The sequence below is a fragment of the Drosophila pseudoobscura genome, chromosome 4, assembly GCF_009870125.1.
Source record: "Drosophila pseudoobscura strain MV-25-SWS-2005 chromosome 4, UCI_Dpse_MV25, whole genome shotgun sequence".
Taxonomy (NCBI): Eukaryota; Metazoa; Arthropoda; class Insecta; order Diptera; family Drosophilidae; genus Drosophila; species Drosophila pseudoobscura.
In genome coordinates this window covers 14252619-14274654 of record NC_046681.1, presented here as the reverse complement: position 1 = coordinate 14274654, position 22036 = coordinate 14252619, and the positions used below count along the sequence as shown (strand labels likewise).

At 40.3% G+C, this 22036-nt stretch overlaps 2 protein-coding genes across 2 annotated transcripts; one reads left to right on the top strand and one right to left on the bottom strand.

Annotated features, from left to right (window-relative positions):
* Nucleotides 1–13368: 13368 nt before the first annotated feature.
* Nucleotides 13369–16192, bottom strand: LOC6902341 (protein toll-like). Its single transcript, XM_033380861.1, has one exon. The coding sequence runs from the start codon at nucleotides 16068–16070 to the stop codon at nucleotides 13371–13373; it is 2700 nt and encodes an 899-aa protein (XP_033236752.1). The 5' UTR covers nucleotides 16071–16192; the 3' UTR covers nucleotides 13369–13370.
* A 2534-nt stretch (nucleotides 16193–18726) lies between these two features.
* On the top strand, nucleotides 18727–21475 carry LOC6902340 (protein toll-like). The gene is made up of 2 exons (XM_002133250.3): nucleotides 18727–19497; nucleotides 19555–21475. Exons 1-2 carry the CDS (start codon nucleotides 18746–18748, stop codon nucleotides 21473–21475), a joined length of 2673 nt encoding a protein of 890 aa, XP_002133286.3. The 5' UTR covers nucleotides 18727–18745.
* Nucleotides 21476–22036: the final 561 nt, after the last annotated feature.

Here is a 22036-nt window from a genome sequence, read left to right as displayed (position 1 = left end):
GAAATTATTTCTAGGACACTGCATTGCTATATTCTGCAAAAATGAATTCTATATTACGAATTTACGTAGAACGAATTCTTCTTGAAATTAGCTCTAGAAGTAGGGCTGATTTCAGGCTTCGAAGATCTTCTCGGTAAAAATCAACAAATCAGCAGAGGGATAGAGGAACAGATTCAGGGATCTTCGGAACAATCGGCCAAAAGCGTTTCCTTAACTAAATCCAGCAAGAAGAATAAAGTTTGGTTAAAAATAAGCTCTAGAATTATTAGAACTAACGGTTCCAGCGTGCCGATTGAGGATCTAGACTCTTCGAACCAAAATAAAGTTATACATAAATGTATGTTTCATTGCAAACAATTGCTGGCTCTTAGAGAGTTTTTGTGTCCAGGGGAGGGAATTATCTGAAACATTATTTCCTACCATTAGATTTGAATAGAAGTCTCTTTTTACATGCGGCTTAATAACTTTCGCTCAAAAAAAGTACGGCAACCCTGGGATTCATCATCTTCCATTTTTCTGTCACGTTCGACTCGAGGTCCCCGTCACCCTCTCCTCTTCGCTCCATCTGCGTGTGGCCTTCAATGTTGAAAATTACGAATATCTTTTCAGCTTTTGCACTCTCACACTCACCTCCGCGACGTCTTCTGGCGCCATTTATTCGGCGGAGAGAAGAAAAACTCAGACAAGCAGCGGAGAAAAATTGGGTTATGCTGCGTTCAAGAAAAGTGAAATTAGCATAAAGTTCTTACCCGCTCCCTTACTTTTTTACTGTATGCGTTTCTCTTTTCACTTTCTGGGAAAACTTTCAGCGATGTCCTTTGCCTGTCTCTCAGCATTTTGTTTGTAATTCCTTGGGTGTCGTATTGGCCCATGTTTATGGCTCCTCTTACTGTTGCTGCTTCAGTTGCTGGGGCAATCAACTAGATGGCGGACCACTGCTCAAGGCATTAGTCTCTTGTTAATTTCTTGATGCCCCATTGTCTAATTTTTCTGCTCTGCGAAAGAACTTTGTATATTTATGCAAACGATGGGAGCCAGTGGGACATTCCGAAAGGATTGTGAAAAGTTTTTAGGGAAAGTTTTTAATGGAAATCTATATATTTTGAAGGTGTGAAAAATCTTTAAGGGAACAGTTCTGTTCTCTCTGTAGAAATGGAAAATGATAGTATTAGATAGTAGGGTATTTAATAATTTAATTAATATTATAATATTAATTTAATTTAATAAAAGTGAATTCTTTTGAACTTCTCTACTACGAACTTCCGTACAACGAACTTCTTTATATACTAAGTTTATTTCCAGAACAGTGCAATGCTATATTCTGAAAAAATGAATTTCGTATTAGGAATTTTCCGAAAACGAGTTCCCTGGAAGTTCGACTGAACAGTGTTCTGTAGCTACCTTAGGATTCTGAGCAGATCTATCGATCCGTTTGTAAATGGAGGATATAGGAATACGAATCTTGAGGCTGAAAAAAGAATGCATCTCCATAAGAAAGGCGGAATGTTATGAATACAGGGATATAATTAATGATCACGGAAAGGGTCATTAATTCGGTCATATATTTGGATAAAATAAGAAGAAGATATCAATTCCAGCTCCATCATTGTTGTATTTTGTAAAAAATATATAAATCTATAAAATATTGAAATTGACACTAGTACTCGAGCTCGGATATGCGATACGGATGCGGCACTTAATTTATTTAATTAGAGCCCTCACGTGTGCTCGAAGCATATTGAATATCTGTATATGCAATAAATATATTCATACTAATTAGCTTTAATTTATTTAGTAATTATAATTCAATTTTGTGCCTTAATTCAACGGACAACAGAGAGGCCGTGTCAGGCCGTGGCATACGTGGCAGTGAGGCAAACAATATCCGACGCAGACGCGGTTCGGTATTTTATATAGTTTTCGGCATGTAAAATGTAAAATTCAATGGGAATTGTTAATGGCACACACAGACACTACCTACACACAGATACTACACACACCCAAACACCCACACACAGATACAGCAGATACTCAAAATTATTGCATGTAATTTATTGATGCCGCCGTGTGTGGCACAATTTGTTTCATGAAGCATGTAAAATGGATTTAACGCCCTTCTGATAAGGTCCTGACCGAGACAAAGAGAGGGTGAGAGAGGTAGAAAGAGAGATAGAGATACTAGGAGAGAAAGAGAGAGGGAGAGGGAGAGAGAGAGTGCTGACTGGACATGAAACAAGGACTGGCTTTAACCAGTTTTCAAACTACGAGTAGCATTCCGTACGGGTACTGGTACTCTGTGTACAACTATCCGGCAGCATATTGAGCGACTAATTAAAAGTGCCAACTGTACAAGGATGTATGTCGCTCCTTTTACAGGGCAGTACTCTTATACTCCTGCTCCTGCTCCTGCTCCTCCTCTTGCTCCTCTTCCTTCCTGTAGCAGAACAGCAAAGAGACAAGAGAGCTAACATGCCAACAGATGTGACAACAAGTTGCAGAGGGAAATTGACACGAACACGAGAGCCCGGCGACAATCCTTAGGATGACAAGGGGATCAAAGGATTATGCCCAAAGATATGTGAAAGCAAGGATAGTATCTCAAAAGGTAGAGCAGATTGTACAGAGTACGATTGAAGGTAATCAATCATAAGTAGCAATATTTATCCAAGGAGCACTGGCATCAAAATGGTTCCCGCATTCTTTCCACAGTTTTCCCCCAAAGGGATAGAGACAAAATTGTAGGATTGATTTGGCTTGAAAAAAGTATTATCGTTTTCCACGGGACGCTGGACAACCTTCAATCAGTCGCTAATTGATCCGTGACGAGACATTTTTGAATGCCACTCACGTTCAATTTTCAATTATTGCCACACAAATGAAGCCGATAAATTTTTAATTGAACACACAACACACATTTCAGTAGAATGTGGAATGTCCAAATGGGATTAATTATTCATTTGTAGCAGTTTTTCGCCGCAGCACTTTTTCGAGTGGGGCGGGGGCCAAGAACTCTTGAACTCCACTTTTGACCTCCATTCAGGAGCACTGTGGAATTGTGCTCAACTTTTGCGTTGACTTCCTTTTGGGAGTCCAGTACCCCTTAAAGGACCTCCGCGCCTGCAGCCCCTTCCCCCACCCCACCCCTTCGGAGCACTAGCCAATTTTCCAAAGTTAAATTCTAAACAAATTTAATTGAAAAACTTTTGCATTTGGGGAATGGTTCAGATTTCGGGCCGAAGGAGGAATCGGACGGACCCAAAAATGGATACAAGTGCATATGAAATTGTTTGGCAGTTGTTGCAGTTGCAGTTGCACTTGCTGTGGTACGGTACTTTCTGGCATTACTATTATTATTTCTTTCTTCTCTCTCCCTCTCTCTCTCTCTCTCCGGGATTTCTTTTCATTTGTCGCGATTCACCCGGGGGACGGGACTGCCATTGGGGACCCGTTTAGCATTTAGTTGTTGGCTTTCAGTTGATTCTTGCTTGGGTATTTTTCCTTATTTAATTATTTGCTAGATGTTTTTTGGCCAAAAAGTCACCCAAGGAACGAGCTGCGAAAAACTTTTACGAAAATGGAAATTATAAGTTTTTCCGCTGCTCCAGAGCTGGAGGAGGAGGATGGGTAGATCTTCTTCTCATTTCGGGCATTGGTTCTGGCATTTTCCTCATTTTAATTTAAACATTTTCGCGCGGAAATAATTTCACAATCTTCGTTTGCTTTGGCGATTCAAAAAAGGTAGTAATTTTGGAATTTCTACCAATGGAAGATCCTTTAAAGGTTCGGTCTACTTCAACCTTTTTTCGCATTGTTTAAAATCTGTGCTTAAATCAAAGCCAAAGCTCCCTGTGCCATCGATTGTTCAGTGTAGGAATTTCCTCTGTATTTTCTTTTAGTATCTATATTATTTTCAATCAGTAGAGAAATACACATACACACAGACGGGGGGGCAGGAGGCACTCATACAGTAGCCACTCAGACATTTAGATCGTTTCGATATATGGAAATGGAGATGAATCGGTGGCCATTCAACTATAAAATGCCGTTAAGTTGGCCCAGATGTCTCTCTCTCTATGTGTGTGAATCTGTGACACTGTGTGTGTGTGTGTCTCATGCACATATATACATAATATATGTATATTATACGTACATACATGTATATCCATGTATTTTTTGGTTCCAACGTAGCACAAACCATTCAAAGATTTATATGAAAACTCAAGGATCAAGTTGCAAGAGAAGCCCTGCCTTCTGCCACAGCTGCTTCTGCTTCTTGCCACTGTTTGGCTCATTCATATGTTTGTGTGTGTGTGTGTGTGTGCGTATCTATGTAAGCATGACATTTACCAGGCTGCAAGTGGCTGCTGCGAAAGTTGCATACTCTTGTACGTACGCATTTGCCACACAAGCTGTTGAGAACCGAGTTATGTCCTTGCGCTGTAATACACATATGCATATGCAACGTGGAACGAGTGTACAGTGAAAATAGATCTTAAGAGATCCACTTAAGCCTCGAATGAATCCTGAATCTATGAGTGCATAAAAACCTTCAAAAAATGAAAAGCCAAAAAAATCAAGCCAATTTCTCTGTTTGATCATTTCCCTAATACCCAAGTCCCACTGTAGTTCGCATGAATATATTCCGATTCATCCTGCATTTTCCTTGGGGGAAATTCATTTTTTTCTTCTTTATATTTCATTTTAATTTCCACTTGTGAGTGTTGACTTGAATTTCTGGCTGTCTGTCTGTCTGTCTGGTGGACAGACACCCCATAATGCATATTTCCACAGCCATGTCGCTGGCATCGCCATCTTCTCGGTTTCCCCCGAAAACGAAGGGAAAGTGAAAAATTCTGCATGTGAGAGATATCTGCATTTTCCGTTTCGTTCTTGGCGCCAGGTTGTTGTTTCTTTTACTTTTCCTTCTTTTTATTGGGTCTGTGCCCCACTTTGTCTCCTCTTCTGACTCTTGCAACTTTTTGTGCTTTGTTTTTGCCCGCAGATTCGTCATGTACGGGGAAAGGGAAGTGAAGTGCTGTGCTGTGCTGTGCTGTGCTGTGCTGCTCTGTGCTGCTCTGTGCGGTACCACACTTGAAAACTACTTTTACTTTTGTGTACAGTGTACGGGGCGGCAACACTGTATGTAAGTTGCAGCTGCCGCATCCCCCCCCTTCTGTTTACAAGTTTTTGGCTTTCGTTCGCCGCCTCTCATATATCGGCAGCATTCTTCGTGTGAAGCCCCTTGAAGGCTTCAAGTTCTGTTTGTCATCAGAGGCATCGTCTCCGTTGTCCTTTTGGGCTCTTCATCTGCTTGTGCCATTTATCTATGTCCCTGCAACTCTCCTTCCTGCCAGCTGCTAGCTGTGTGTGTGTGTGTGTGTGTTCGATTAATGCCTGAAGAGGCTATAGGCTTGAGGTAAAATGGAGACAACAGAATCATGGCTGACATCACCATAAAACCATAAGGCAACAAAGATCAATGGACACAATAAAAGTAGCTCTACTCTCCTATGTTTTTTGAAAGATAAATAAATAACTTACTATTGTTAGGAATATGGAATTAATTTTCATCCAAGGAAAATCATCCTTAATCATCAAAATGTAAAAAAGTTCTTAAGCAATATGTACCTTAAAATAAGTTAAATTGAAGTTGATTTAAATGTATTACCTAGAGATTCAAGGCACAAAAAGTAGTCCCTGCCGGATAGCCAAGGTGAGTTGCAGTCCAGCAGTAAGTAGTTTGAGGTAATGTATCTACCATTAGGAGGGGACGACTCTGAAGATAATTGAATAACAATGACAGAGTGACTTAATTGAAAAGGAATTACGAGTACACCATACACATGCATATTTCAGGAAACTCAAGACAACAACAGCAACAGACACAGACCAAAGGCAATTATAGTATAACTTTGTTGTGTAACGAATGGTGGGAGCGGAGCGGTTCGCTGTGACAGAAGGCACAGAAGAACAGAAGTCAGTAGAGAAATCGAGAAGGCAGGTGTGTCCCGCAGCGACATTATTAACACGTGACTACAGAATTTTTAATTGTCGCATTTTCTAATTGGTCCAAGCAGCAGCTCCACAGGCTTGTCCTCCGTCTCTCCATAATATACCAGAAATGATAATGGAGCTATAAGCCATAAAGTTGTCCAGACGGGGAAATATTTATATGCCACAAAACAACGGTGGAAATGGTGGATGGTGGAAAATACTCGTAAGTCGAGTGAAAGTGAGAATTGCTTCTGACAGCGACAGCGAACGGGGAATGAAAACCAAAGTAAATGTCATAAAATCTTAAAAATCGCGCATACGCCATGGTTTCGTTTTCTGTTCTGTTCTCTTCTGTTGAATTTTGTTGGCGCCCTTTGTGAGGTCCATAATAAAGCTGTAAAAGGCCACTATTTATTGCTCGAAAATGTTTCCCTCAAAGTGCCGTGAATGCTCGCTTCATTTTATGGTTTGTTTTGCATATTTTTTAAAGTTTTTTTTAAAGCAAAGTTTTTAATGGGTTACCATTTTGGTGTATCCATAATGGGTGTTAATAACCATGGATCGATAGATTGGAAGAGGCTTATGGGGACTTAATAAAACCAGATGTTTGTACAAGAGTGGAGATGGAATTTCCAGCGGGCGAAGTTCTGAGGAAAACAGCGCGGTTACCGGAGAGAAATGGAGAGATGTTGAACATGAGAAATATTATGTGGAAGAGGGTCTTCCTAGTGTATAGGCTCCGTGTAAAAGAGTTGAGTGATTCAAAACTTTTGAAGCCATTTATGGAGGTTTTATAACACATCAAGATTATGTTTTTCTCTCCTTTAGAAAGCTGCAATCTCCGATGAATGAGCCAATTATTTATAAGTTGTAGTTTTAAAAGAAATTGCTCAAAACACAAATATAATTATATAAACTATTAAAAGTTAGAGCTTCGCACTAAAGGTACAATTATTGAAAGGAAAATGGGGATTCCATTGGATAATTCCCAACGTCTATATTAGTCAATGAATTATCTGCCTTTCTTTATTGATTTTTTGGCAAGTATATTTCTCTATTTCTCCTTTCTATTCTCTAATCTCTAGTACCTTAAACACAGGACTCTTAAAAGTCTTTAAAAATTAAAGAACATTTAAGCCCCAAATCGGATTTGTTGCCTAATTGCCTCAGACACAGACATAGCCAAGAGGGGATAGCCGCGAATCTGGGCGACGACAAAAAGTGAGAGTAAGAGCTTCCTTCTCATGTCCCTTTAACAGCCAATTCTTCGACGGTTAGTAATCGGATACACTCGTATATATAGAACAGAACAGAACAGAACAATGTGGAGTCGAAAAGGGAAGCATTTGCCATATATCAGAAGTGTGCCAGAGACACACACACACCCACGCAGCAAAGGGCGGCTGCGACTGGGAAATGGAACAAAAATAAACGTGAAAAAATCGTGAAAATCGCGTGACGCGTGCAGCAGTCTGGTCTCTGCCTTTGGCTTTGGCTTTTTATGGGAGACCGGGGTTGGCGGGAGACCCTTTGAGCCGGACTAGCCGAATGACCCAGACGATGGCTAGCGGGCTCCCAACATGCGATGAGCGACCGACAAAACACTTTGCTTAACCCTTTCCAAAGCTGCCGCCAGACATGGGATTGAAATGACCCCAAACCTCCCCGCTTCACCGCTCGCTAACGTGCTTCCTCCTACCCCCCCTCCTTTACCTACGTGGAAGATTATCAAGGTTTTTTAAGTGCTCAATAAAAAAAAGGTGGCGGCTTAACTGGAGGACAAATTTCTATACGTGTTTTTCTGTGTGTTGTTTCGACTGTTGGAGTTGTTATGTAATTAAGCATACCTTCTTTTGCTACTCTTCGAAGAGGTATTTCAGCTTTGATGTTGGAAAGGAAACGATTTTACGATTCGGGTACAGTCTGCCCCGTAGGTAGTAGGAGCAAGGACTTTTGATTTGAATTCAGCTTCAGCTCCATATCTTCCTTTTTTTGCAGGCAGATTAAATCTATGAATCTTATGGAAAAAGGTCCTCTAAGGCTTCTATATCACCTCATAAATACACTTAAATTTAACAAGATTTCACCGATGTAGCTTCACATTCACTCGACAGAAAAACCTTTTAAATGTTTCTGATCTTTATCTACATATAGCTTAAAATAATTCCCGAATTGTAAGAGTATACAAGCATCGCTGCCCCAAAGCGTGTTTTCATGAGTTTTTAGTGCTTAATAATGGTAGAGTTGAGTGATCTTGATTCGTGGCGCCACTTCCCGTAGCATAATCAATGAATGAGTTAAGAGAGTAGCTTCCACAGAGGGACGGAGGCCCATAAACCGGTTAAAGTGAAAAACGAGTGGTAGGAAATGGTCTGGAGATTGGTGTTCTCTCACTTTTATGGTTCGATTTCTAGATTACTCTCTGTATGAATTATAATTCTAGAAATATATTTTAAATCATTCTCGTATGCATATGCATATGTGTGTCTATAGATAACTTTTTAGTGCCAAAAGTTTTTTTAGAGCCTTCCGAGGGAAAACTGTCCTTGAAATGTGAATTATTTGGGAGAAATTACGATGATTACCTAATCATTGATGCATTCAAAATTTTCTAATGATCTATTATAGTATTCTCAGATATTAATTTATTTATTTTATTTTCAGCAAACATATTGATTTGTTTCCTTTCATAAATTCGAGTACATTTAAATCTCAGAAAAAAGACAAAGGATTCATTGCACCTGTGCACCGTCTGCCACCTTTTGTTGACCGTTTTGATATAGGCTGTCATCTAATTAAGGGGCCATATGGCTGTCTGGCCCTGTCTGCCCTGCCTTGACCCTCCCTTTGCCACACAGTTTTAATTAACTTGCTTTCGACGGGTTGTTTTTTCGGGGTTTCGCCTAGTGGCTGCCACTTTTTTGGACTTTGTGGTAAAATTTACTATGTAATTTCCGCTCGGTGGGGACGCACACCGCATCGCACAAGACTCTGCAATTACTTGCCCTGCAACACACTTGAATTTTAATAGAAGATGCTTCTGCTGCAGGGCACCAGCAAAGGGGTAGATATGGCAGATGGTAGAAGGGGTTTTGCCATTAAGTTGTAACTCATGACTGCGCGCCTGCAGGTATGCAATGGTTTGCAGTTTTTCGCCTTAAAAATGCTATCATAAAAAAAAGAGGGGAATGCTTCCCTCCACACCACGTGAGGAGGAAAAAAGAGTTGAGGAAAAGTGGCAGATCATTGGCATGGTATGTGATAGCTCAAGGAATATTAACCCTAGAATGGATTTAACTTAGAAAATATTTTTGCAAATTTTTGTTATCTATTTAAATTTGTACTATTGTTAATAACGTTATCCATAGATGTTGAATTATTTAATCATATGATATTCAATGGAAATACGATAAATAAAATAATCATTTTATTCAGATCGCTATTTTATAGTCCATTCCAGTCTAGAAAAAAAAGAAAAAAGTTAATCAAAAATAAAAAAGTTATTGGCCTTCAAAAGTCAATCAATGGATACTCTAGGATATATTTGTATATCTATATTAGGGGGCAAGCCCCCTGCAGAGGGACGACGACATAATTTTTTGTACATAAAAGACATATATTAATAGGCTATAAATATAATAGCCAGAGTATGGAAAATTGCCCACGAACCGCTAATAGATGTCCATTCCAGTTTATTTCCCCTGAATCCCCTTGATATTCTTACATATAAAAGGACACCTAAAACATCATCGTTTTTTTCTTGGGTTAAATCAATGGGAAATGCTTTCAACAAGTTACAAATTTTCGGCGTACGTGCCATTCATTTTATTATGTTTGTCGCGTAGATCTGATCAATGACCTACGTGACACCCTCCCAGGTCCAGGCCAAGGCCCAGGCCCCCCCTCTACGGTGCCATTAGGTTTCAATAGAGATTGAAGAAGCGCTCTGGCTCTTTGCCGCTCCGGCTCTCTGGGGCTCTGGGCGCTTTTCCTGCGCTTTTCCAATGTACTGGGCGGAAATTGTGGCAAATTGATTGAAACTAAATGGGCAAAAATATCAGGGCATCAAATTGCCTGTGACAATCAGAGAGTAAGAATGAGAGAGACCATGAGCATCTGCATGGAAAGGGACAGGATAGGGAAAATAGGGGAAATGAGGGGAAATGGGGGGCCGATTTTCCTGCGCTAACAAGCTGCAACACGCACTTCGAGCTAGACATGTTTTATATGTCAGTCTCAAGTGTCGCCACCAGACGACACGACAGCAACAACAATAACGAGGCAGCGGCGGCCGCGGCCTAACTGCATGTGAAATATATTCAAGGAATCTCCACCTTTCCTGCTGTGGGAAAGCGCTTTAAAGAACATATTCCTGATTACAATGCAGGAATAATATATGAGCTAAGTTCAAGTACTTTTCTAGAATTTATAAATCAATAAATTTCCAGAAAAAAACACTGAATTTTATCATTTTAAAATGTGGTTTTACTTATTTTTCTAACATCATTTGATGGGTGATGAATATTCAATTGATATTCTTTACGTTTTGTACTTAGAGAGGTTCAATGGAGGAAACATATGTAAAAATACCTGTAAGGTGAAAGGTTAAATAAAGGTGAGGCCCATTTTAAAGAGCCACATATTTGAGAACGATGATATCTAGTGAACACATAAATATTTCAACTTCTTTGAGCTATCTTCTGACTACTTCTTTGCTGCCTCGTCAGTATAAAAAATGATGTCACTGGCCTCATTGTCCTTGCGGCAGCGAGCGGCGCCCAAGAGTCCCATGGAAAAAGTCACAGTCTCAGACATGCATAAATCCTCTTTCTCTCTCTGCCCCTCGCCCTCTCTTTGTTTCTCTCTCTCTCTCTCTGTGGTGCGTGCGGTTTTCTCTAGTTTTCCGTTCTGGCAGTAAATCTGTAAATTGTTAAGCCAAATCCGAAAATTCGGCAACCAAACTGCAGAGACAAGATCCCCCAATGACTGCCACTTGGCAACATATCAGAGAACGAGATGGCAGAAAGGGAAATAAAATATAAAATGGGAATGCGATGGCGCCATTCGAAATTTACGAGGGACACAAATGGCCTTCTTCTGCTCTCTCTCTCTTTCTCACTCTTGGTGCATTGCAGTTGCAGCATGGAAATGGAAATGCGGGAAATGGGAAATAGAACGCTGGGTTAATCACAAGAAAAATTATGAAATTTTTAAGGATATTTTGGCAAACTTTCAGCTAAAAATTGTTTGATTTTGATATTTTGTTCGAATGCAACTTGGAGGCTGTCTGCTAATAATTTAGAGCACATAAAAGGGCAAATAATGATGGGAATTTTCAGTATAAGCTACACTGAGTGAAAAATGGCATAGTAAAAAGAAAAATTAAATATTCGGGTTTTAAATACAAAAATAGCAAAATTAAATAGAATTCACTTCGATATAAATATATGTAAATATACTAAAAAGTCTTTTATTTCATTTAAATATACAAAATATAAATATATAATTTATATGAAAATTTAAATATGAAAATATCCAATTTAAATATGAAATATATTTATTTTAAATATGAAATATATTTTAAGTAAATTTGTTCATATTACTTTAAAAATTTAATTGAAAAGCTTTTAATATTTCAATTCTTGGGGAAAATATAATGAGATAAATATGTAAATCTAAGAGCAACTATTCGGGGCTCAGGGCATTCTACCAAAGGAGTTTTCAAGTTGAAGTATCTTTAAAACACATTTTAAATCCCATTTTAATCGATCTTCAGGACGAGATTAATTAATTCTTGTTGCTGCTTTAAGTATTCTTTAAATTTACAGGAAAACGTACACAGAAATATAAAAATATTACATTAGCCATCCTTGTCATTCTTGTTCCCGTTTTAAAGTACAAATCCCTTGCTGACAATTCCTAAGCTAGAGCTAAAGCTCTTTAAGGCCACATAAAATCTCGCAAACAAAGCAGCAGCAGTCTGTCGCCCCCGACTGTCTATAGAAGTTAGGCCCGAGACAAATCGAGAGATAGAAAAAGCAAGAAGGCAAAAGAAGACAAAAGCATTTGCAACATATTGTCTCCTGTTCATGAGGCCACAGGACGTTGGCACAGTTTGAGCCTTCGATTCATTCACGAATATTGGATATCCTCGTATGTATGGTCGTGTCAGCACAAACATTAACAAACAACAGAAGGAATACATATACATACGAGTACAAAGTATATCTCGACCCATCGAAAATTGAAGTGACAAAGTGTGTGGTCGCAACGTCTTGTCTTTGCCTTTCAGCCGCCCAAAACCCTGTCTACGACTATTGTTAACAAAAAGGATATTGTGCATGACAGGAGTCGACAATGTGCGGGCCAGAATTGATTTGGGTGGAGAGGAGAGTATTTGTGTTTGCCACTCGAAACAATAAATCCACTCGAGGCGCAACCCCAAAACGAAATGATGGCACAATAACCCGTCGGTCGGTCAGGAATCGGCAGGCCGGCAAATAAAAGAGGAAACACTCGAGTGCCAGCCAAAGGAGACGGTTTTGGCTCTCTGGACATTTGAATTATCGTCCAAGTTGAACTATGATTTGGTTTACACTTTGACCCAAGAGTTCGAGTGAACCCTGCTCTGGAATTGGCTTGACTTTGGGGTTCACTTTTGAATATTAATTGATTTGACAGCTAAGGTAAAATTGAGGGAAAAAAAGGTGTTCAAAAGATGTACTATACTTTTCTTCTTCCAAAGGACATTCTCTGACGGAGCATTCCATCTTCATTGAGGATAATCTTTGAGGCTTCGTCTGTTTCCTTGGCAACTACCAATCACTGGACCACTCGACTGGCGACTGACGACTGAAAGTTTTCCCCATAGCCAATTTATTAACCACTAATTGCATTTGGCATTGGAAAATCAATTAATCAATCTGCATACAATGCCACACGCACACACTCGAACACACATACACACACATTTTAGGTACTTTGATTAATTGCGCAAATTGTGAATAAAGTGAATAAAAATGCATTTTCAGAGGGGACAAAGGCTGTCCACAAGTCAAATCAATCTTTATTGCTGCCTGGTTTCCTTCTTTCCTTTCTATCTTGCTTTCTTGCTTTTTGGGTCTCTGGCTTTTGCTTTTGACCTTTGCTTCATTTACCCCACAGTTGTTTGTTTTATCATTGTGGCACCGAAAGGTTGGCTATAACTCTCAGAAGCATGGCTGTAAGGGTTAGAAACGATATGTTTTTTGAATAATTAAGTTGAATAAATAGTGTACATTGAGATAGAAAGGTGCTTGTAGCTTCAAACATCTATAATATATTGCAAAAAATATGTAAAAATATAAAATTAATTAAGTTGCACAATTAAAATTATTTTAGGGCTGCTCTCCCTGTACACTATGGGGCATCGAATAGATCAACTTATTCCAGAAATTGGGGTCATCTCGCTTGAGGTACGTGTTCAGCACCATGTAGGTCCGCAGTTCGCTGTCCAAATCATCAAAGTTCTCCACTTCCGGATAGAGGACCACAATAAGCCGCTTACATCGATCCTGGGAGGTGGCATGCAGAGCGAGGCGGAACTCCAGTCGCCCCCAAGTGGACTTTAGGAAGTGGTTCGTCATCAGGATTATGATGCGCCTTGAGTCCTTCACAGATTGGCTGATGCACTCTGGAATGGACACGCCCAAAAGCCAGTCGCGCAGATAGAAGCAGAGTTGGAACTTCTGGGGGCCATTCTCCAGTCTCTCCACAAACTCCTCAATCAGATCCTCGTCTTTGTGGGTGAAGGATAGAAATGCATCGAACTTCTTCCGTTCGTCGAGTTCCTGTCGTGCAGCGAGGCTCAGGCATACGCCGTGCTCGTAGAACCAGATCAGGAGGGGCTGTTTGAAGTAAATCATCAGGTTTATGGTCAAGATCATTAACATGAACGAAACAGTGAGGGTCACATAGTGCACGAAGCCAGAGGGGCATACTGAACTCTCATCCGTTTCGATCAGGAGGTTTCCTGTGTCTCCGCAGGTGATATTTGTGACATCTCCGATTCTGGGACCACCTCCTTTCACGAATCCCAAGAAATCTTTCTCCTCGCAAGTGCAAGCCCAGGGATTTCCAGACAGGAATAGCTTCAGATCTGACGATTTCGATCTATTTTCAAAGATATCTAGAGTCTTCCTGTTAATTACAGCAATTCTGTTGTTTCGTATGTCCAGATACGAGAGGTTTCGTGGAAGATTATCGAGTTCCGTTAGTCGATTGTTGGCCAGAAAGAGTCGACCCACATTTGCGTATCCTGGCATCGATTCATTGGGCAATACGCGGAGCTTATTGTTTTGAAATAAAAGGGTCGTTGGGCGATCTTTGGGCGTGGGTAATGGTGGTATCTCCGAGAGGCCTTCGCCACTGCAGTCAACGATGAATTCCGTGGGATAGTAGGTAAGGAGGCAGCTGCAAACATCGGGACAAGGGCCGCGAAAGTCTTGATAGTCCAGTGGCGCTATATATTTCATGGACTCGCGTTTGCCCATAAAGGATATCAGAAATCGTGTCTCCCAAAAACAGCTCCAGGGATTTTCAGAAAATCGATTTCTTTCCGAACGTTCTCTAAGATAATTATTGATTTCAGGATCTTTCTTCCCCTTAAAGTTTATAATCGAGTAGGTGTACTCCAAGAGGACCTTGTCGTCGCAATCGGCAAACCACTTATTGCCAAAGCGATGGATGGCAACGTGTTTGGACAGAAATTCGACCACTTTCTTGCCGAGGTCTGTGATGTTGTTGAAACGAATGCTGAGGTGTTGCAGCCTCTGTGGCAGCTGTTGAATGCCGAGGCTCGTGATCTCATTGGCTGCCACATCGAGAGCTTGCAGTTGATTATAGCCGGGTATTTCCTTGGCGTTGCTGGGCAGATCTTTAAGATGATTATTACTAAAACGCAGCACTGGCCTCCCATCTATCGGAATGGGTAAGGGCGGGATTTCTGTGAAATTTCGTTGGGTGCAATCTATGTGAAACTCCATGCTACTTAGCTCATAGTAGCATTTACATTTTCCAGGACACCTTCTTCCATCTATCCCGTGCGAGAACTTGCAATCGAATTTCCAAGTTCCTGAATCGCAGACGAATGCAGTTAGATTCTCATGTGGTTCATAATTTACAACTTGAATAAACCTTAATTTCGAATAGTTTTCGAAATGTTCCAGTTCCACTTTGACCGCTTCAGTATGCATGATGAAAATCTCTAGATTGTTCCGCAGAGTCGCAGAACTTAAAAAATACATCAAAAGAAAATCTAAAACACACTCATGGATACACTCATACCTCAAGAAACTTTGATCCCTGACGATTGTGTTTGTAAAATTTAATATTTTCAAGCTTTTCAAATCACTAAAAGTATTAGATGTGAGATTTTCCATCTTTAATCCTTGAAAAGTAAGCAGATTTAATTGTGTTTTGCCTTTGAAAGTACCATCTTCCATCCAGAACTCGGGAGTTTGTGACCTTCCTTCATAACGAATCTGAATTGTTTTCAAGTTATCCATCGTCCTTCGAATATAACTATTTGCGGCATGTGAATTTATGATATTCTCAACAGTAAAAGTGAAGATTAAAGCCAAATGAGAAGGACCATTCTTTAAATCGGGTTCAGCTTCAAGTATTATCAGATCTCCAGAATATATTTCGTATTTGAGGACTTTGGAAACCCCAAAATCTCTAATATAATCTATTCCAGGTCGAAATCTGTCATCTTTAGAGCTCGGGATTCCAGTCACTGTTAAACTTTCGAGTTCCGTTCCACTTTCATCGGTAATTGAGGTTATATTCGATTCTATAGACCCTCGCCTCTCTTTCCACTTGATTCTTAAATGCCCGGACTCCAACTCCATTTGAAAATGATTGGTTACGACAGTATTGTTCGTCTTTAGGCATGATTTATCATTGGATCCCTGACAATAGATGTCACAGTAATCCTCTCGGATGTTCAGCAAATACGAGTCCGATTTGGGGATCCTACAGAAATATATCTCTGTGGTTAAAACAAGAGGAAGGAATGCCAATATATTCCGCGACATATTACAATGCAACTGCAGTATATGGAAGTTGAATTTACACTAATTATGTTTGGCACAATCGCTTGTAGCTTAATGTTCTCCCATTTCCCAACAAATCTTTGGGGATTTGAGAACTTGAAAAAGTAGACGATTCCCAGAATAGTAATTAGAGCTTCGTTATTTGATTATTATTACATTTTCCTTACTCCGGATGAGATAAGAAACTTATAAGTATTCGAAAGCTTGAGAAACTTTTATCAGAGCCACTGTATAGAATCTCTCATTCTTAAGGTTCGTATGCTCGACAGTTGGAAAAATAGAATTTATACCGGATACCCACACCGATATCTGGACAATGGAGCCTTCTTTTCGAAGGAAATTATCTAGCAGCATTGCCCACCGTAGAACATCTTTACTTGGTCATCAATGTACTAACTGAGATCGACCAAATATTACAACTCTCGACATAAGAAACAGTAGCATTTAGCAGTTAAACCAGAAGATGCGGGATTTCGTCGAAAAGAGAATAAGCTTTTGTCAGAATATAACAAACATAGAATACTTTTCTTTGTATTAAATAAAACAGTCACCATTTACCATTGTTTCCTTGGATATTCATCCATATTCGTTGATTTTCTGGCTACCCTTTCATTTAGAATGGGGATACTTGCCTTCTAAACTAATTAGGGCAGAGTTTTGTTGATTTATGCGCTTCGAATAGTCATAATTTAGTAGCCAAGGGCATGGCATGGCACGGAGGAGGACAAGGACCATGTCTTGGATGCCCCAATGAACTGAGCGCAACATTTTCCCGATTTCCCCGACTGACGCTTAAATTATGCAAGTTAATTTGCAGCTGCTGCAGCTGAAAATGATGACAAGAAATTCCGCACACGCACACACACACATACACTCACACACACGCTACCTCCTGTGGCAGGACTTTGGCTCTGGCAGGCGGGAGGCAGGAGGCGGCCTAACAAGAGTTATGTCCCACAGACCGGAAGTGGAGTCGACATAAATTGCGGTTAGAGCTAGTCCCGGCTACCCCCATTAGGACTTCCCCCGGCAGCCCACAGTCCACAGCCCACAACCCACAGCCCACGGTGGCTATTTAATACATTACGACAGACATTCAGTGGAGGAGGAAGAGCGAGCGGAGTTGCATCTGCAACTGAAGGGAGTCTTGGTCTTGGTCTGGAGCTGGAGCTGGAATTGAAAGTCAGATTGTTTGCTTGGCCCCTGCTTTCGACTCTGTATCGTGTTTGCACATTCGCACAGTTATCCAAAGGCCAAAGGGGACCAAGGGAAAGGCTGGTTGACGTCAAAGTCGATGCGGATCATGATTTTCTTTGTGGGGGCTTACAGTGTGACTGAAAAGTGAGAAAAGGGTTATAAATAATGTGGAATATTATTGAAAATATAATAAAATTTAGAATGTTGTGTGCAGGTCAAATAAAACTTTTAGGTACACTACTCCTCATTTAATTCTAAAAAATTTAAAAAAAATTTCAAGTATTTGATAAAAAGCTGAAACTATATTTTAGTGTGCAATATTTAAACCAAAAATGTTTTATTTTATAATGAACTTTGGATATTTTCTTTCAGCATTACCAAATTGGTTTTGGTACCACTGTGCCTGCCCAAGTCTCATGTCCATAAATTAGCTTAGCAGCCTTCGAATAGCAAACAAAGCTGACGAAAGTAAACCCTGAATCGAGAATGATTTGGATACTACTCAGGTGATTACGGAAGCAGAGTGAGGGGGAGAGAGGGGAATGAGAAGAAAGAGAGAGGGAAAGCTTAGGACTTAGGAAATTTAGTATTAAACCAAATTTCAAGTCTATATATAAGATTGAGGCGTGTGTTTTGTATAATTGATTGATTTTTCAGCATCGTGTGTCTCTAATGAGACAGCATGAATGGGAAAAGTTGAATTGTTTTTCTTTCATGGTCTCCTCTCTGCCTCTCCAGAGCTACATAATGCTACTGTCAAATGCATAAACCTTTTACTGGAAAAATACACTCATACACAAACAGCCGGAAAAGCGAACTTGGTGTCGTGTGTGTCTGTTTTTATTGTTGTGTTTTGTGGTAGATTTCATTTCATTTACAGCTACAGCTCTAGAGTTCCAAGTGGCAGAATGAGGGCCTGCAAGAGATGCACGTTGCCGCTTGATTTCCCCCAGGTGCAGGACCCACAGCCAGCCACCATATGGAGAGGCCCCTGCATTTCGTACATTTTCATATTTTCGCTTGACCATCGTCTACAGAAACACAAACATAGGCGCATACTCTCTGGCAGGACCGACAACTACTGTACTCTTGGTTTTGCTCCACATAATCCACATGTGCGGCTGATTTTGATGGGTTCTGGGCCTATTTTGCGGTTCCAATTGGTGTCCTTCCCATCTAGAAGGTGTTTTTGTGTTGCGATTTAAATTGCATTACAATTGAGGCCTTCTGCCTGAACAATTAATGCATTTTGATTTGAGTTTTGTTTAAAAATTCTTCTTATCGAAGGAAAAGTTTATTTTAAATTACCCTTTAGGGAGTTGTTTACTTTTTAAAATTTAAACTTTGCAAGATTCGTAAAGATTTGTTGGGAAATGGGAGAACATTAGCAAGCCACAAGCGATTGTGCCAAATATAATTAGTGTAAATTCAACTTCCATATACTGCAGTTGCATTGTAATATGTCGCGGAATATATTGGCATTCCTTCCTCTTGTTTTAACCACAGAGATATATTTCTGTACGATCCCCAAATCGGACTCGTATTTGCTGAACATCCGAGAGGATTACTGTGACATCTATTGTCAGGGATCCAATGATAAATCATGCCTAAAGACGAACAATACTGTCGTAACCAATCGTTTTCAAATGGAGTTGGAATCCGGACATTTAAGGATCAAGTGGAAAGAGAGGCGAGGGTCTATAGAATCGAATATAACCTCAATTACCGATGAAAGTGGAACGGAACTCGAAAGTTTAACAGTGACTGGAATCCCGAGCTCTAAAGATGACAGATTTCGACCTGGAATAGATTATATTAGAGATTTTGGGGCTTCCAAAGTCCTCAAATACGAAATATATTCTGGAGATCTGATAATACTTGAAGCTGAACCCGATTTAAAGAATGGTCCTTCTCATTTGGCTTTAATCTTCACTTTTACTGTTGAGAATATCATAAATTCACATGCCGCAAATAGTTATATTCGAAGGACGATGGATAACTTGAAAACAATTCAGATTCGTTATGAAGGAAGGTCACAAACTCCCGAGTTCTGGATGGAAGATGGTACTTTTAAAGGCAAAACACAATTAAATCTGCTTACTTTTCAAGGATTAAAGATGGAAAATCTCACATCTAATACTTTTAGTGATTTGAAAAGCTTGAAAATATTAAATTTTACAAACACACTTGTTAGGAATCAAAATTTCTTGAGGTTCGTAAGATCTCTGAATGGTTTCTTTTTATAGAAGTTTGTATATTACGTTTTCAGTTCGGAGAATCTGCAAAAGACTTTGGAGCTTTTCGTTATGAGCGGCAAAGAGATTGTAATCGAGACGAGATATTTTGAGAGTTATTCGAAGCTGAAGTTCATTCACGGTTCAATTTTTGATACCCATGAAAATATCACAGCATTTATGTGCAAAGAGAATTCCTTCTATTGCCTATTCACACGCGGAGTCCATGGACGACGCTGCCCGGAGGTATGCGAATGCAGATATATGCGGTACGAGAGGGAGTTTATGATTGATTGCAGCGAAAGAAACTTGAACGAAATACCTCCTTTGCCAAGGCCAATTACAGGCTGTCCCACGCTTAATTTTCGCGGAAACAATCTCAGGCATCTGCCCAGCCAATCGACTCCCGGCTATAATCATTTGATGCGATTGGATATCTCGGATAACAAACTGCATAATCTAGAGATAAGCCAGCTCCCCGTACATCTTGAGCATCTGAACATTGGCTTTAACAACATCTCCACACTTGATAAAAAGCTAGTGGACTATATGGCCAAAAATATCTCCCTCAATAGTTTTGGCAATCTATTTTTTCCGTATTGCGATGAGAAGCCATCTTCGGACTACTACAATTTCACCTTAACATTTCAAGAAAGAAGTCACAGCCAGATCCACAATTTTCTCATAGAACGTGGAAGAAACATCCACCTGACGGATGATCCCTGGCATTGCTTCTGGAAGATGACGACTTTCCTATTGAATCTGCGTGGACGCGTAAATCACGCGAGGAAATATGCTGCAGCCTTGGAGTTTTCTCACTTCGATGGAGAATGTCCCGACGACTGCATTTGCCTCAGAAATTATTACTCCATGGAATTTATCGTTGACTGCAGTGGGGAAGACCTCTCGGAGATACCACCATTACCTATCCCGATGTACGGCCCAACGACCCTTTTATTTCAGAACAACAAACTCCGCGTATTGCCCAATGATGCGAGGCTAGGGTACGCAAATGTCGTACGACTCTTTCTGGCCAACAATCGACTAACGGAACTCGATAATCTTCCACGAAACCTCTCGTATATGGACATACGAAACAACAGAATTGCTGTAATTAACAGGAAGACTCTAGATATCTTTGAAAAGAGAACGAAATCGTCAGATCTAAAGCTATTCCTGTCTGGAAATCCCTGGGCTTGCACTTGCGAGGAGAAAGATTTCTTGGGATTCGTGAAGGGAGGAGGTCCCAGAATCGGAGATGTCACAAATATCACCTGCGGAGACACAGCGAACCTCCTGATCGAAACGGATGAGAGTTCAGTATGCCCCTCTGGCTTCGTGCACTATTTGACCCTCACTGTTTCGTTTATGTTAATGATCTTGTCCATAAACCTGATGATTTACTTCAAGCAGCCCCTCCTGATCTGGTTCTACGAGCACGGCGTATGCCTGAGCCTCGCTGCACGACGGGAACTCGACGAACGGAAGAAGTTCGATGCATTTCTATCCTTCACCCACAAAGACGAGGATCTGATTGAGGAGTTTGTGGAGAGACTGGAGAATGGCCCCCAGAAGTTCCAACTCTGCTTCTATCTGCGCGACTGGCTTTTGGGCGTGTCCATTCCAGAGTGCATCAGCCAATCTGTGAAGGACTCAAGGCGCATCATAATCCTGATGACGAACCACTTCCTAAAGTCCACTTGGGGGCGACTGGAGTTCCGCCTCGCTCTGCATGCCACCTCCCAGGATCGATGTAAGCGGCTTATTGTGGTCCTCTATCCGGAAGTGGAGAACTTTGATGATTTGGACAGCGAACTGCGGACCTACATGGTGCTGAACACGTACCTCAAGCGAGATGACCCCAATTTCTGGAATAAGTTGATCTATTCGATGCCCCATATTAAAGTTCAGCATAGGGTCAAATGGACTGATCATGAGGTTATTCAGTTTTCTTAGATATTGCAATAAATGTATCAATGCATATTAAATGTTGCTGTTTTTTTATTGGAACCTCTACAAAAGGCATTTTCCGTTTCATATAATTGCTTTAAATGAAGGAATTCTCAATGAACTCTCTTTCACGAGCATCAATCTTGAGTTACAAAAGAATTTGCATAATTTATTAAGCAAAACTGGGGAATGCGACTGCTGCTCATGCCACAGGAAGCGATTTAAGTGGCTGTCTGATTGCCTGATTGTTGGTCTTCCTTCGCTTTGCTGCAGATTTTTCCACATCCCCTACATGAGGAAACTAGAAACTCATTTCAGTATCTCAATTGTTGGTTGAACTTTTGGTTTCGCTTTCTTTTGATATTTACAGGTCTAGAAACAGTCCTATAATGCAATAAGCCAATGACTTATCCACTTATTTGTATACCAGATTCTTTGCATAGCTATTTCTTCTATATTGTATCTTTTGCTTCGTTTTAAAGCCAAAATCACAGACAAAAATAAATAAAAGTCTTTGCAATCACAGAGCAGATCTGCAGTGATTTCGATGGCTACATTTTGTACCAT

Coding starts and splice junctions, on each gene's coding strand:
- LOC6902341 (XM_033380861.1), bottom strand. CDS start 16,070: ATGTCGCGGAATATATTGGCATTCCTTCCTCTTGTTTTAACCACAGAG.
- LOC6902340 (XM_002133250.3), top strand. CDS start 18,746: ATGTCGCGGAATATATTGGCATTCCTTCCTCTTGTTTTAACCACAGAG. Junction 19,498..19,554: donor AGGAATCAAAATTTCTTGAG/GTTCGTAAGATC, acceptor TTACGTTTTCAG/TTCGGAGAATCTGCAAAAGA.